Source organism: Scyliorhinus torazame, chromosome 29 (genome assembly GCF_047496885.1).
Source record: "Scyliorhinus torazame isolate Kashiwa2021f chromosome 29, sScyTor2.1, whole genome shotgun sequence".
Classification (NCBI taxonomy): Eukaryota; Metazoa; Chordata; class Chondrichthyes; order Carcharhiniformes; family Scyliorhinidae; genus Scyliorhinus; species Scyliorhinus torazame.
Window position 1 is genome coordinate 32,977,388 of NC_092735.1, and position 17,002 is coordinate 32,994,389.

General features: G+C 51.8%; 1 protein-coding gene across 1 annotated transcript; it reads left to right on the top strand.

The window, feature by feature from the left end:
* The first annotated feature begins 5,024 nt into the window (after window positions 1–5,024).
* On the top strand, window positions 5,025–7,482 carry LOC140404017 (ferritin heavy chain, oocyte isoform-like). The gene is made up of 4 exons (XM_072492358.1): window positions 5,025–5,140; window positions 6,100–6,246; window positions 6,810–6,935; window positions 7,219–7,482. Exons 1-4 carry the CDS (start codon window positions 5,039–5,041, stop codon window positions 7,363–7,365), a joined length of 522 nt encoding a protein of 173 aa, XP_072348459.1. The 5' UTR covers window positions 5,025–5,038; the 3' UTR covers window positions 7,366–7,482.
* The last annotated feature ends 9,520 nt before the right edge of the window (window positions 7,483–17,002 follow it).

Below are 17,002 nucleotides of genomic sequence, written 5' to 3' on the forward strand. Positions count from 1 at the left end.
AATATATATTTATTAAAGTTTTTTAACACAATTTTTCTCCCTTACAAACAATAACCACCCCCCCCCCCCCACCCCCCACCCCCCCGTAACAAAAAAAAAAGAGAAATCGCGCAGAGCAAGATATATACATGGCAAAATGATATATTTACACAGCTTTGTACACTGGCCCTCACCCGTACGTGCCAGTTTCCCCAACCCTTCATGTTATCTCTTGCTCATCCACCCTCCCAAGGTTGCTGCTGCTGCTGACCGACCTTCGTCTAACGCTCCGCGAGATAGTCTGGGAACGGTTGCCACCGCCTGTAAAACCCCTGCGCAGACCCGCTCAAGGCGAACTTAATCCTCTCCAACTTTATAAACCCAGCCATATCATTTATCCAGGCCTCCAGGCTAGGGGGCTTCGCCTCCTTCCACATTAGCAAGATCCTTCGCCGGGCTACTAGGGACGCAAAGGCCAGAATGCCGGCCTCTTTCGCTTCCTGCACTCCCGGTTCTTCCACTACTCCAAATATTGCTAGCCCCCAGCTTGGCTTGACCCGGACTTTCACCACCTGAGATATTGCTCCCGCCACTCCTCTCCAGAACCCCCCCAGTGCCGGGCATGACCAAAACATATGGACATGGTTCGCCGGGCTCCCTGAGCACCTTCCACATCTGTCCCCTACCCCAAAGAACCTACTCAACCTCGCCCCCGTCAAGTGCGCTCTGTGGATCACCTTAAATTGTATCAGGCTGAGCCTGGCACACGAGGAGGAGGAATTAACCCTACCTAGGGCATCAGCCCACAGACCTTCCTCGATCTCCTCCCCCAGCTCCTCCTCCCATTTACCCTTCAACTCTTCTACCAGCGCTTCCCCCTCTTCTTTCAATTCCTGGTGTATTTCCGACACCTTGCCCTCCCCGACCCATACACCCGAGATCACCCTATCTTGAACTTCTTGTGCCGGGAGCAACGGGAATTCCCTCACCTGTCGCATCACAAAAGCCCTCACCTGCATATATCTAAAGGCATTTCCCGGGGGTAACTCAAACTTCTCCTCCAGTGCCCCTAGGCTCGCAAACGTCCCATCGATGAACAGGTCCCCCATTCGTCCAATCCCCGCCCGATGCCAGCTCTGGAACCCCCCGTCCATCTTCCCCGGGACAAACCGGTGGTTACCCCTGATCGGGGACCACACCGATGCTCCCATTGCACCCCGGTGCCGTCTCCACTGGCCCCAGATCCTTAGCGTTGCGGCCACCACCGGGCTTGTGGTATACTTTGTCGGCGAGAGCGGCAGCGGTGCCGTCACCAACGCCCCCAGGCTTGTTCCTTTACAGGACGCCATCTCCATCCTCTTCCATGCCGCCCCCTCTCCCTCCATCACCCACTTGCGGATCATCGCCACATTTGCTGCCCAGTAGTAGCTCCTCAGGTTTGGCAGCACCAACCCTCCTCGGTCCCTACTGCGTTCCAGGAACCCTCTCCTTACTCTCGGGGTCTTATTCGCCCACACAAACCCCATAATACTCCTGCCTACTCTCTTAAAAAAGGCCTTAGTGATCACGATGGGAAGGCACTGAAACACAAACAGAAACCTCGGAAGGACCACCATTTTGGCCGACTGCACTCTACCCGCCAGCGAGAGCGGTAACATGTCCCATCTTTTGAAATCCTCCTCCATTTGCTCCACCAATCTCGTCAGATTCAGTTTATGTAGGGTCCCCCAACTCCTGGCTATCTGGATCCCCAGATACCGTAAGCTCCCCTCCGCCCTCCTCAGCGGTAGGTCCTCTATCCCTCTTTCTTGGTCCCCCACCTGTAATACAAAGAGCTCACTCTTAACTACATTGAGCTTATAGCCCGAAAACTCCCCAAACTCCCTTAGAGTCTGCATGACCTCCACCATCCCCTCCATTGGATCCGCCACGTACAGCAACAGGTCATCCGCATATAGCGACACCCGATGCTCTTCTCCCCCTCGGACCACCCCCTTCCATTTATTAGACTCCCTCAATGACATGGCCAATGGTTCGATCGCCAATGCGAACAACAGGGGGGACAGGGGGCACCCCTGCCTCGTCCCTCGGCACAGTCGAAAGTACTCCGACCTCCGCCGGTTCGTCACTACACTTGCCATCGGGGCTCTGTAAAGGAGCTTAACCCAATTGATAAACCCTACCCCGAACCCAAACCTGTGCAGCACCTCCCAGAAGTACTCCCACTCTACTCGGTCAAAGGCCTTCTCCGCGTCCATAGCTGCCATTATCTCCGCCTCTCCCTCCTCCGATGGCATCATTATCACATTTAAGAGCCGCCGCACATTGGTGTTTAGTTGCCTGCCCTTTACAAATCCCGTCTGGTCCTCGTGGATTACCCCCGGGACACAGTCCTTGATCCTCCTGGCCAGTACTTTTGCCAGCAACTTTGCATCCACATTGAGGAGTGAGATCGGCCTGTACGATCCACATTGCAGTGGGTCCTTGTCCCGCTTTAGGATCAAAGAAATTGTCGCTTCCGACATTGTCGGGGGCAGGGTCCCCTCCTCTCTTGCCTCATTAAAGGTCCTCACCAGTAGCGGGGCCAACAGGTCTGCGTACTTCCTGTAGAACTCCACCGGGAATCCGTCCGGTCCCGGGCCTTCCCCGCCTGCATGCTCCCCAAACCCTTGCTCAGCTCCTCCAACCCAATTGGTGCCCCCAAACCAGCCACCTCTTGCTCCTCCACCCTCAGGAATATCAGCTGATCTAGGAATCGTCTCATCCCCTCTTCCCCCGCTGGGGGCTGGGATCTGTACAGCTCTTCATAAAAGGCCTTGAATACTTTGTTTATTTTCGTCGCACTCCGAACCGTGGCTCCCCTTCCATCTTTGACTCCCCCTATTTCCCTCGCTGCCATCCTCTTACGGAGCTAGTGTGCCAGCATCCGACTAGCCTTTTCCCCATACTCGTGGGTCGCCCCCTGCGCTTTCCTCCACTGTGCCTCCGCCTTCCCTGCGGTCAACAGGTCAAACTCCTTCTGGAGCCGTCGTCTTTCCCCAAGTCATCTTTCCTCCGGGGCCTCTGCGTATCTCCTGTCCACTCTCAAAATCTCCCCCACTAATCGCTCCCTTTCCATACCCTCTATCTTCTCCCTATGAGCCCTAATGGAAATTAGCTCTCCCCTGATCACCACCTTCAACGCCTCCCATACCACCCCCACTCGCACCTCCCCGTTTTCGTTGGCCTCCAAGTACCTTTCGATACACCCCCTCACCGTCCCACACACCACCTCATCCGCCAGCAGTCCCACATCCAGCCGCCACAATGGGCGTTGGTCCCTCTCCTCTCCCAGCTCCAGTTCCACCCAGTGTGGGGCATGGTCCGAAACAGCTATAGCCGAATACTCCGTCCCCTCCACCCTCGGGATGAGCGCCCTACCCAGAACAAAGAAATCTAGGCTTTGTGTACATGGCAGAAGAAAGAAAATTCCCTGGCCTGCGGCCTTGCAAACCGCCATGGGTCCACTCCCCCCATCTGATCCAAAATTCCGCAGCATTCTGAATTTTACTTCTTTCCGGTACAACGCCGCTTTGGCCCGGTTGAAACCCGCTCTCCGCTTTGCAACCTCCGTGCTCCAGTCCAGGTATATTCGGATCTCTGCATTGTCCCACTTACTGCTCCGCTCCTTCTTGGCCCATCTCAGGACCCACTCTCTGTCCGTGAACCGGTGGAACCTCACCACCATCGCCCTTGGCGGCTCATTTGCCTGGGGCTTCTTCGCCAGCACCCGATGTGCCCTGTCCAACTCCAGCGGCCTCGAAGGGGCCTTCGTGCCCATCATCGCCTCGAGCATCGTGCTCGCGTATGCCCCGGCATCAGCCCCCTCCACTCCCTCAGGGAGACCCAGGATTCGCAGATTCTTTCTCCTCGACCTGTTCTCCAGGTCTTCGAGTCTTCCCGCCCACCTCTTGTGTAGCGCCTCGTTCTGCTCCACTCTCACCGCCAGGCCCACGAGCTCGTCCTCGTTCTGACTGACTCTTTTCTGTACCTCCTGGATCTTAGCTTCGTGGACCTTCTGGGTGATCCCGAGTCCTTCAATTGCCGAAAGCATAGGCGCCAACATCTCCTTGCGCATCTCCTCGCGCTGCTCCTCGAAGCAGCGCTTGATGAACTCCTGCAGCTCCCCTTTGTCCCTGGCCGCCGCCATTTTGTTTACTTTCCCTCGCTTCTCCCGTTGCTCCAGTGCCGTTCCTTTGGCCGTTACACTTCTGGTCCGTTTAAAAAGCCTATGGAAACTCCTGAAAAAGGTCTGAGAGTCAGTTCCAGACGGGAGCTGCCGAATGCGCGACCTACTCCTCCATGGCCGCCACCGGAAGCCTCGTCCCTGCTTCTTCAATGGCCTTGGTAGATCTTTTCACAGTTGTTTCCTCTGCTGCAAGAATTCACCTTTGATAGAGTCAAGTCAGATTGCAGCTTTTAGCTTGCCCTTCCCCCGCCTGCATGCTGCAAGAGGCTTTTGTCTAAACCTGCAGCCAAAGCCAAATCCTTTACTGTCTCTGCCGGGTCTGGCAGCCAAAAGACCTAACATTCCTGGGGGACACTGTCAGGGGAATGCTGCAGTCTTCTTCCCACACCGGGAAATGTCAAACAAATGCCGTGGGGGCCCTGTAAAAGAGCCCAAAAGTCCGTTCCAAGCGGGAGCTACCGAATATGCGACCTAGCTCTGCATAGCCGCACCCGGAACTCCTGAGACGTGTTTACAGAGTTAGAATTCAATCCAGTCACAATATGAACGGTGGAAAATGTTTGAAGGGTTGAACGGCCCAATCACAGAGTAACCATCCTGATCTTTCCTGTATTCCACAGACCTGATTGGCTCTGAGTATCACACCCAACCCCCTCTCATTGATTAATTGGTGCCTCGATTCATGGCAGATTCCTGATTGGCTATCAGGGATTGTCAATCATCATTGGTGATGTCATTCCCTGTTTGAATGCAGGATGGCCCAGTTGTATAAATACAAGAGCTTGTGAGGACTGAGGTCCTATTGTTGCTGTTTGACCCTTAACCAGTAAGATGGCTTCCCAAGTGCGTCAGAACTACCACAAGGACTGTGAGGATGCTGTTAACAAGCAGATCAACCTGGAGCTCTATTCCTCCTATGTTTACCTCTCCATGGTGAGTTTTACATTTTTGGGAGTCCTATTTTCAATTTAAGACTGTGGCTTTGTTGCTTTCAGAGCAGGTAGAGTTTCTCTAGGTTAATGAGTTGGCTTTAGATATATTCCCTCCCCAGACTGAAGAGATTGAACACTCCAGGCAGGTGTTTGTCCCTATTTTAGAATTGCTGTTTCCAGTTTGGATCTATAATTAACTCCAGGATTCTGTGAAGTTTCTGGTAGAATGCTTAGTTTGAAGGTACCGTGGGCAGCACGGTAGCATTGTGGATAGCACAATTGCTTTACAGCTCCAGGGTCCCAGGTTCGATTCCGGCTTGGGTCACTGTCTGTGCGGAGTCTGCACATCCTCCCCGTGTGTGCGTGGGTTTCCTCCGGGTGCTCCGGTCTCCGCCCACAGTCCAAAGATGTGCAGGTTAGGTGGATTGGCCATGATAAATTGCCCTTGGTGTTGGGTGGGTTCACTTGGTTATGGGGATAGGGTGGAGGTGTTGACCTTGGGTGGTATGCTCTTTCCAAGAGCCGGTGCAGACTCTATGGGCTGAATGGCCTCCTTCTGCGCTGAGGAGCAATTAAATGTAATTGGCTGGCTGATGTACTGAATGTGAAGGATTTTCAATTTTCCATCATTAGTGTGAGAAAGGACGTAATTCATTGTGGTCAACAAACTTCACTCCAAACAGCATTATTACTTGCACAGTGGTTACCACTGCTGCCTCATTGGCAGGAACCCTCTGGTGACCCACTGTGTGGGTTTACTCCGGGTCAGGTTTCCTCCCACCATCCACAGGGATGGGTTTCAACATACTGAGGAAAAGCATTGATAAAGCGATTTAGTTTTCAATGAAAACCAAAACTCTGGACCCCTAATTGGAGGCCAGTATTGAGGTCCAGGAAGGGTGAGGTGAATCTGATAGCTGGGGGTCTGACCTGCCTCTTTTCCACTGTCTCTACCTGCAGTCCTCTTACTTTGACCGGGATGATGTTGCCCTGTGTCACTTTGCTGAGTTCTTTAAGGAGCAGTCACATGAGGAACGGGAACACGCTGAGAAACTGATGGAATTCCAGAATAAACGTGGAGGCCGCATCATCCTGGAGGATGTCAAGGTTGGAATTTAACAGCCTTCTGTGGTGATGCAATTTAAGTGTCTCTTTTTTTTGTACTTTCAAATCTTGCTGCTCCACCCTCTAGAATGTGAGCAGCAGTAAAATGGAGTGTGTGACTACAGATAAAAGATGATTTCACCTTTGACGCACTTGAACGAGTGAATACTGAGGATCAATAAATGGGTGCTCCAAAAAGTATTGGTTCAACCATTGTGGGGCTAAACCAGGAATAGTGTGGGAAATGTGTGCTCTCGCTATGACTCATTGATAAAGTCAGGACTTCACAAGACATTGACTTAGCAGGAATGGAGTTTCTTTAGCTCTGCCAAGCCAATGGACTGATCTACTGCCAGCAATGGAAACATAAACAATAAAGGCAGGAGGAGGCATTCGGCCTTCGAGCCTGCTCTGCCATTCATTACCATTGTGGCTGATCATCCTGCCTTTTTTACTTTAGCCCCAAGAGCTAATGGTCTCCAATGTTACCTTCCATGGTTTAAACCCACATTACACAACATTCTTAGTGCAGCACAAAAAAGACCTTTCTCTCTTTCCCCTTTCAGAAACCAGGGCAGGATGAGTGGAGCAACGGTCTGGAGGCAATGCAGAGAGCTCTGCAGATGGAGAAGAATGTGAACCAGAGTCTGCTGGATCTGCACAAACTCTCCTCTGGGAACACCGACCCTCATGTGAGTTGAATTTTGTTTCCTTCTCCAGTGATGTTGGAATCTGGTCATTTGCAGAATTATTTTGGGTTTCCCATTGCTGGGTTTGACTAAATTCCATTCTGAGGCATCAATGTTTCTTTTCACTCCCCAGGAGAATGGGTGAATTGCCACTTTTGTGGGTAATTCTGGCTAAATCTGCCCACCACACCCACGTGCATCAGATTTACTATCTTGAGGAGGTGGGGGGAAGAATTTTCATGTGGGGAAGGTCCACACTAATTTCTCTTCTGTCCTCCTGTTTCAGCTTTGTGACTTCCTGGAGTCTCACTACTTGGATGAACAAGTGAAGATGATCAAGAAGCTCGGAGATCACATCACCAACCTGAAGAGACTGGGAGCCCCTGAGAATGGCACGGGAGAGTACCTGTTTGACAAACTCACCCTGGATTGACTGACTTTAATCTTTTTGCAGTGAAGAGTGATCCAACTTGTGTGTGTAGTTTCTTTTTTGTGCTAAATTTCTGTTCTGCCATGTTGCTGCATTTGAAAATAAATGTCACTGACCAGATTTGTTTCCCTGTGTAATTCTGTAGCTGACATGATTGGTTCACAAAGATTTCTAGCTGTCTAACCGGGCTAATCGAACTTTATTCTTTATCACCAAGAGGGACTGGAATGGAGAGGGGGGTAGAGGATCTGAAACTGCTGTACAAGGAGCAGTTTAGACAACATCTGGAATGTCCAGTTTGGAAAAGTAGATCTGCCTATTAATCACCGGGGTGGGAGGTGTGCACAGTTGATCAAGCCCTGCACCCCCCTTCCCCTCTATTCCAATGGTCCCATAATCTTTTGTCACAAATAGGTTTCATTAACACCAATGAAATTACTGTGACAATCCCCTAATTGCAGCATGCTAGCCCCTGTTTAGGTACACAGAATTCGGAATGTCCAATTCACCTAGCAAGCACTTTTTTTTGGGACATGTGGGAGGAAACCGGAGCACCCAGAGGAAACCCACGCAGACACGAAGAGAATGTGCAGACTCCACACAGACAGTGACCCAAGCTGGAAATCGATCCCGGGTCCCTGGGGTTGTGAAGCAACAGTGCCGTACATGTTGCCAAGAGTTTACCTTCACTGCTGTTTTTCTAGGAATAGCGGTCACAGTCTTGCATTGATCCTTTCAGAGTCAGTGGGTGGGATTTCCGGCTGCCGTCTTTTAAAACACATTCTCCCAGACTGCTCTTAGTCCTTTAAAAGTGACCCGTTTACTGTGAATAAATGTCCACGGCAGCTATTTACACCTCGTCTGGCCCTACATGTGACACCAGACCCACAGCAATGTGGTTGACCCATAACTGCTCCTCTGAAATGGCCGAGAAAGCCACGGGCAACAAGTATTGGCCTTGCAAGCAGCAACCACGGCCCACAAATTAATAAGCCTAGACAAAAGTAGACTCGGAAGTTTTGAGACAAGGGGGAAATCATTGGTGGCTACAGCTCTTAGAACCACTTCACGGCTTTGCCAGAGACCTGCCACTTTTGCGGCCTGGTGGAGACCGTGGAGCACGTTTCTGTTGTCTGTCCCAGGCTGCACTCCCTTTTTGGTTTCTTGACACTGTTGTTGTTGAGGTTTTCTTTGCACTTCAGCCCCACGCTCCTGATCTACGGCCATCCGGTGCGGAGGGGGGCCGGGAAGGCGGAGGAACTCCTCGCAAGGCACGATCAATTTGGCTGGAGACAAAGTTGAATTCATACTTGGGTTTTATTAGTATCAGATGTCTGGCCTCCTACAGCAGCTGATGAAATGGCTGCGAGCTGAACGCCACGCATATTTATAACCCGGCTCCTGGGCGGTGCGAGCATGCAGGGGTCCAGGTGAACCTGTAGTGCAGGTTCTACCGTACAACCCTTAATATAGGAACACTGTGGTTTACCACATTCACCCCCTGTTAAAATTGAGTCCGGCGGGGGTGGTGGATAACTATTTACAATTCGCAATCTTTAATATTTACAGCACAGTGAAAAAAATGTCTCTGGTCATCCGGTGGGCCGGTCAGAGGTTCAGCCGGTCCGGCGCCTTGATCGTCCTCTGGGATCGACGAAGTGGAGCCGGCGATGTTGGTGCTGTCGTGGTCGAAGTTGACTCCGGGAGTGTGCCAAAATCCTCTTCATCAACAGGGATGGGCAGGGGGAGGACGAACAGTCCTAGGGGGGTGCTGGTGGCGGCGGGGATGGGAGGGTGGCGCCGGGGGTGTTGTGGGGGTGGAACCTGCTGGTGCCAGGTCCCTGAGGGAGACGGTATCCTGGCGGCCGTCGGGGAACGACACGTAGGCGTACTGTGGGTTTGCGTGGAGCAGGTACACCCTTTCCACCAACGAATCCGCCTTGTGGAGCCGCACATGTTTACGGAGAAGCACGGTTCCCGGAGCTGTGAGCCAAGTTGGGAGCGATACCCCGGATGTGGACTTCCTGGGGAAGGCAAAAAGATGTTCGTGCGGTGTACTGTTAGTAGCAGTGCAGAGTAATGAGCGAATGGAATGTCGTGCATCAGGGAGGACCTCTTGCCAGCGGGAGGCCAGGAGATTTCTGGACCATAGGGCCAGCTGGACGGCCCTCAGTACTGTCCCATTCTCCCTTTCTACCTGTCCGTTTACCCGGGGGTTGTAGCTCGTCGTTCTGCTGGAGGCGATACCCCTGCTGAGCAGGAACTGGCGTAGCTCATCACTCATGAATGAGGATCCCCTGTCACTGTGGATGTAGGCGGGGAAACCGAACAGAGTGAAGATAGAATTAAGGGCTTTAATGACGGTGGCAGACCTCATGTCGGGGCATGGGATGGCGAAGGGAAAACGGGAGTATTCATCGATCACACTGAGGAAATACGTGTGTCGGTTGGAGGAGGGGAGGGGGCCTTTGAAATCCACACTGAGGCATTCAAAGGGGCGGGAGGCCTTCACCAGGTGCGCACGGTCCGGCCGGTAGAAGTGCGGTTTGCACTCCGCCCAGACCTGGCAGTCGTTGGTGATCATCCTTACTTCCTCGACGGAGTAGGGCAAATATCGTGCCTTAATGAAGTGGTACAACCGAGTGACCCCTGGGTGACAAAGGCTGTCGTGCAGGGTCCGGAGTCGGTCTACTTGTGCGCTGGCACATGTACCTCGGGATAGGGCGTCTGGGGGCTCGTTGAGTTTGCCAGGGCGATACTTAATCTCGTAGTTATAGGTGGAGAACTCGATTCTCCACCGCAAGATTTTGTCATTTTTCATCTTGCCCCGCTGCGTGTTGTTGAACATGAAGGCTACCGACTGTTGGTCAGTGAGGAGAGTGAACCTCCTGCCGGCCAGGTAATGCCTCCAATGTCGCACAGCCTCAACGACAGCCTGGGCCTCCTTTTCGACGGATGAGTGCTGAATTTCGGAGGCATGGAGGGTGCGGGAAAAGAATGCCACGGGCCTGCCTGCCTGGTTGAGAGTGGCGGCAAGGGCGACGTCCGATGCGCCTCTTTCTACTTGGAAAGGAAGTGTTTCGTCGACAGCGTGCATTCCAGCTTTGGTAATATCAGCTCTGATCCGGGCGAAGGCCTGTTGGGCCTCTGCCGTCAGGGGGAAATTAGTGTACTGTATGAGTGGGCGGGCCTTGTCCGCATGGTTTGGGACCCACTGAACGTAATACGAGAAGAACCCCAGACAGCGTTTGAGGGCCTTGGGGCAGTGGGGGAGGGGAAAGTCCATGAGGGGCGCATGCGGTCGGGATCGGGCCCCAGAACTCCGTTCTGGTCCATGTAGCTGAGGATGGCTAGGTGGCTTGTACGGAACACACACTTCTCGTTATACGTGAGGTTGAGGAGAGTGGCGGTGCGGAGAAATTTAGCGAGGTTGGCGTCGTGGTCCTGCTGATCATGGCCGCAGATGGTCACATTGTCTAGGTACGGAAACGTGGCCCGCAAGCCGTACCGGTCGACCGTTCGGTCCATCTCCCTTTGGAAGACCGAAACACCATTGGTGACGCTGAAGGGGACCCTAAGGAAGTGATATAGCCAGCTGTCTGCCTCGAAGGCGGTGTATGGCCAGTCCAATTTACGGATGGGGAGCTGGCGAAAAGCGGATTTCAGGTCCACCGTTGAGAAGACCCGGTATTGTGCAATCTGATTAACCATGTCAGATATGCGTGGGAGGGGGTACGTGTCGAGCTGCGTGTACCTGTTGATGGTCAGGCTGTAGTCCACGACCATTCGATTTTTCTCCCCAGACTTAACCATTACCACTTGAGCTCTCCAGGGGCTGTTGCTGGCCTTGATTACTCCCTCCTGAAACAACCGCTGGACCTCGGACCTGGTGAAGGCCTTATCCTGGGTGCTGTACCGTCTGCTCCTGGTGGCGACGGGTTTGCAATCTGGAGCTAGATTGGCAAAGAGGGAAGGAGGATCGACCTTTAGGGTCGCGATGCCGCACACAGTAAGGGGTGGTAAGGGTCCGCCGAATTTAAGGGTCAGGCTCCGAAGGATGCACTGCAAATGCAGGCCAAGGATAAGTGCAGCGCAGAGGTTAGGGAGGACGTAGAGGCGGAAACCGTGGAACTCTACGCCTTGGACTGTGAGCGTGACCGTGCAGTACCCCCGGATCGCTATGCGATGGGATCCGGAGGCCAGGGAGATACTTTGATTGGTACCGTGTACCTTAAGGGAGCAACGCCTTACCGTATTTGGATGTACAACGCTCTCGGTGCTCCCGGAGTCCAGTAGGCAGGAGGTCACGTGGCCGTTGACTTTCACGCTGGTGGATGCGTTGGTCAGAGTGTGTGGTCGGGACTGGTCGATTGCCATGGATGCGAGTCGTGGTTGATCATCGGGTAGTGAGGCGGCCGCTGCGTCGGGGTCCTGAAATGCCGTTGGTCTCCATGTGCTGCGGGGTGGACAAGATGGTGGGGCCCGGAGGTCCTGTGGGTCACAAAATGACAGTGCCCATGGAACGGACGTTGCGGGGGTGGAGCAAGATGGCAGCACCCATGAAACGCAAGTTTTGTGCGGGGAGAAGATAGCGGCGCCCATTCTCGCACATGGCCTGGGGAGGAGGGGAGGGTAGCGGCGCCTATTGTCCGTGACCGGGGCGGGGTGGGGGCGACCGCTGCCGCTGAGCGGGCCTGGCACACCGCTGTGTGGTGGCCCTTCTTCCCGCAGGCCTTACAAAGGGGAGCGCGGGCCGGGCAGCGTTGGTGGGGGTGTCTTTGTTGGCCGCAAAAATAGACTCGAGGCCCCCAGTGATCACTGGCTGGTGCGTAGCGCAGGCGTATTATGTAGGTAGCGCCCCTGCTGGGGCGGCTGCCTGTGGGGCCCATGAAGCGTAGGAGGAGTGGGCAGCGCGGTTGGCGGCGTAGGACTGTACATTGCGCAGGGCGACCGTCATGGAAAGCACGAGTGTTTTAGTCTCTGCGAGGCCCTTCTAGGAGCCGCTGCCTGATAACATCGGACCCAATCCTAGTTACAAAAGCGTCCCGCATAAGGAGATCTTAGTGCTCCTTGGCTGTAACGTCCTGGCAGTCACAGTCCCGAACTAGTGGGATCAGGGCCGTCCAGAGGTCCTCGATTGACTCACCAGGTAGTTGAGTACGCGTTGCGAGCGCGTGACTGGCGAAGAGCGTGTTCGTCTTCTGCTCATAATTCTCTTTGAGTCGAGTCATTGCCTCAGCGTAACTGGGCGCATCCTGGATCATCGGGCAGATTTTAGAGCGAGCATGCAGGGGCCCAGGTGAACCTGTAGTGCAGGTTCTACCGTACAACCCTTAATATAGAAACACAGAGGGTTACCACACTTGACAGGGTTGTTGTTGAGGATTTCTTTGCACTTCAGCCCCACGCTCCTGATCTACGGACATCCGGTGCGGAGGGGGCCGGGAAGGCGGAGGACCTCCTCGTGAACCTCCTCCTGGGCCTGGCCAAACTTGCCATTTATAGGTCCAGCCAGCGGGCGACCGAGGGGGTCGTCCAGCCTGACTGCCCCTCTTCCGCGGCCTCGTTCGCGGCCGAGTGTCCCTGGAGCGGGAGCATGCGGTGTCCACGGGCACACTCGAGGCGTTCCGTGCTCGTTGGCACCGCAGGGGTTGGATTGCCTTATCCACACCGATTCTCACACTTTAATTTGATGGGTTTTTGATAAGTTTTTGTTTCATAGAACATAGAACATAGAAAATACAGCACAGAACAGGCCCTTCGGCCCACGATGTTGTGCCGAACCTTTGTCCTAGATTAATCATAGATTATCATTGAATTTACAGTGCAGAAGGAGGCCATTCGGCCCTTTGAGTCTGCACCGGCTCTTGGAAAGAGCACCCTACCCAAACTCAACACCTCCACCCAACACCAAGGGCAATTTGGACATTAAGGGCAATTTATCATTGGCCAATTCACCTAACCCGCACATCTTTGGACTGTGGGAGGAAACCGGAGCACCCGGGGGAAACCCACGCAGACACGGGGAGGACGTGCAGACTCCGCACAGACAATGACCCAAGCCGGAATCGAACCTGGGACCATGGAGCTGTGAAGCAATTGTGCTATCCACAATGCTACCGTGCTGCCCTTAAGAACAAATAAATCTACACTATATAATTTTACCGTAATCCATGTACCTATCCAATAGCTGCTTGAAAGTCCCTAATGTTTCCGACTCAACTACTTCCACAGGCAGTGCATTCCATGCCCCCACTACTCTCTGGGTAAAGAACCTACCTCTGATATCCCTCCTATATCTTCCACCTTTCACCTTAAATTTATGTCCCCTTGTAATGGTGTGTTCCACCCGGGGAAAAAGTCTCTGACTGTCTACTCTATCTATTCCCCTGATCATCTTATAAACCTCTATCAAGTCGCCCCTCATCCTTCTCCGCTCTAATGAGAAAAGGCCTAGCACCCTCAACCTTTCCTCGTAAGACCTACTCTCCATTCCAGGCAACATCCTGGTAAATCTTCTTTGCACCTTTTCCAGAGCTTCCACATCCTTCCTAAAATGAGGCGACCAGAACTGTACACAGTACTCCAAATGTGGCCTTACCAAAGTTTTATACAGCTGCATCATCACCTCACGGCTCTTAAATTCAATCCCTCTGTTAATGAACGCGAGCACACCATAGGCCTTCTTCACAGCTCTATCCACTTGAGTGGCAACTTTCAAAGATGTATGAACATAGACCCCAAGATCTCTCTGCTCCTCCACATTGCCAAGAACTCTACCGTTAACCCTGTATTCCGCATTCATATTTGTCCTTCCAAAATGGACAACCTCACACTTTTCAGGGTTAAACTCCATCTGCCACTTCTCAGCCCAGCTCTGCATCCTATCTATGTCTCTTTGCAGCCGACAACAGCCCTCCTTACTATCCACAACTCCACCAATCTTTGTATCGTCTGCAAATTTACTGACCCACCCTTCAACTCCCTCATCCAAGTCATTAATGAAAATCACAAACAGCAGAGGACCCAGAACTGATCCCTGCGGTACGCCACTGGTAACTGGGATCCAGGCTGAATATTTGCCATCCACCACCACTCTCTGACTTCTATCGGTTAGCCAGTTTGTTATCCAACTGGCCAAATTTCCCACTATCCCATGCCTCCTTACTTTCTGCATAAGCCTACCATGGGGAACTTTATCAAATGCCTTACTAAAATCCATGTACACTACATCCACTGCTTTACCTTCATCCACATGCTTGGTCACCTCCTCAAAGAATTCAATAAGATTTGTTAGGCAAGACCTACCCCTCACAAATCCGTGCTGACTATCCCTAATCAAGCAGTGTCTTTTCAGATGCTCAGAAATCCTATCCTTCAGTACCCTTTCCATTACTTTGCCTACCACTGAAGTAAGACTAACTGGCCTGTAATTCCCAGGGTTATCCCTAGTTCCTTTCTCGTTCTCTTTGGGCTGTGCTCCACCCGTTGTTTTGGGGCATTCCCCTCGTTTGTTTTATCCATCAGTTACTTTCTGTTCTTTTGCTTGGTTGTCACACCCAGCATCACGCCAGTGTCAGTGGCGGATGCTGGCTTAACTCCTGTACGTGTAGATAAACGTACAGGTCATCAATTCACCAAAAAAACACCACAAAAAACAAAAAATAATAAAAAAGACAAAACACAGAAACAAAAATATTTTTTATCTGTTAAATTAGAGTAGTAAGACCATATAAAAGGTGGCGACGAGGGGCTTTTCACAGGAACTTCATTTGAAGCCTACTTGTGACAAGCGATTTTCATTTCATTTCCTGGGCCTGGCCAAACTTGCCATTTATAGGTCCAGGCAGCGGGCGACCGAGGGGGTCGTCCAGCCTGACTGTCTGCCCATCTTCCGCGACCTCGTTCGCGGCCGGGTGTCCCTGGAGCGGGAGCATGCGGTGTCCACAGGCACACTCGAGGCGTTCCGTGCTCGGTGGGCACCGCAGGGATTGGATTGCCTTATCCACCCCGATTCTCACACTTTAATTTGATGCGTTTTTGATAAGTTTTTGTTTCCTTTCTCGTTCTCTTTGGGCTGTGCTCCACCCGTTGTTTTGGGGCACTCCCCTCGTTTGTTTTATCCATCAGTTACTTTATGTTCTTTTGCTTGGTTGTCACACCCAGCATCACGCCAGTGTCAGTGGCGGATGCTGGCTTAACTCCTGTACGTGTAGATAAACGTCCAGGTCATCAATTCACCAACAAAACACCACAAAAAACAAAAAATAATAAAAAAGACAAAACACAAACAAAAATATTTTTTATTTGTTAAATTAGAGTAGTAAGACCATATAAAAGGTCTACAGTTCTTAGATTTGGGGATAAAGCTCCACATCCCATTTAACAGTGACTGAGCAATAGCTTTCTGTTTGATATTCGCCACAAATCCATTTTGCATTGCCCCAATTTGTCAGCTGGTTTGTGTATTCTCTGTGGCTTGTCTGGGGCAGGTCAGCCTCGTCCAATCTGTTCTGCTCAACGCTGTCCACGCACAGAAATTCCTAAAAAACCAGTGGACGGAAGACGAGTCTTTGGAGCTCTCTTCCTGAAAAAGTGGGGAAACACAATCTTTGAATATTTTTACGGCAGAGGCAGATAGATTCTTGGTAAGCGGGGGTCGGAACAGGGGGCAAAGGTGATGGGAGGTTTGAGGTCTTCATCAGATCAGTCAAGACCTTGTTAAATGGTGGTGCAGGTACGAGGGGCCGAATTAACCACTCTGCCTCCTTCTCCAGAAGTTTGTGTGATGGCTACAAAAACGAATTAAGTAGGCTCATGGAATTTTATTCTTCTTCTAATGTGGGCTGGAATAGAGAGAGGTAGAGGTTCTGAAACAGCCGTATAAAGAGCAGCTTAGACCACATCTGGAACACTGTGTCCAGTTTGGATAAATTAGCTTTGGTGGAGATCCAGAAAAGATTCACCGGAACGGAATCGTCGCTAAAAGGGTTAAATGATGAAGACCGTTTGCATCGACTGGTCTTTCAATACAGAGTCTAGAATTAGGGGATGTGTTGCAGATGATTATTGGATTTGATAGGGTGGGTAGAGCGAAACCAGAGAGAATCAGAGAATCTCCACATGGCAGAAGGAGGCCTTCCCCAGGTGGGAAGAGAGGCGCAGCCTTAACGTCAGAACCAGCTTGTTCAGGAGTGAAGCTCGGAGGCATTTAATCAACAAAGAATGATGGAAATCTGGAACTCTGTCACCCAAAATGTCAGAGGTCAGGTTAACATTTCAACGCTGAGGTTGTTAGATTTTTGTTGTGTGTGGGGGAAATGGGACTGAGACGTGTTTACAGAGTTAGAATTCAATCCAGTCACAATATGAACGGGGGGAAATGTTTGAAGGGTTGAATGGCCCAATCACAGAGTAACCTTCCTGATCTTTCCTGTATTCCACAGACCTGATTGGCTCTGGGTATCACACCCAACCCCCTCTCATTGATTAATTGGTGTATCGAGTCATGGCAGATTCCTGATTGGTTCTCAGGGATTGTCAATCATCATTGGTGATGTCATTCCCTGTTTGAATGCAGGATGTCCCAGTTGTATAAATACAAGAGCTTATGAGGATTGAGGTCCTGTTGTTGCTGTTT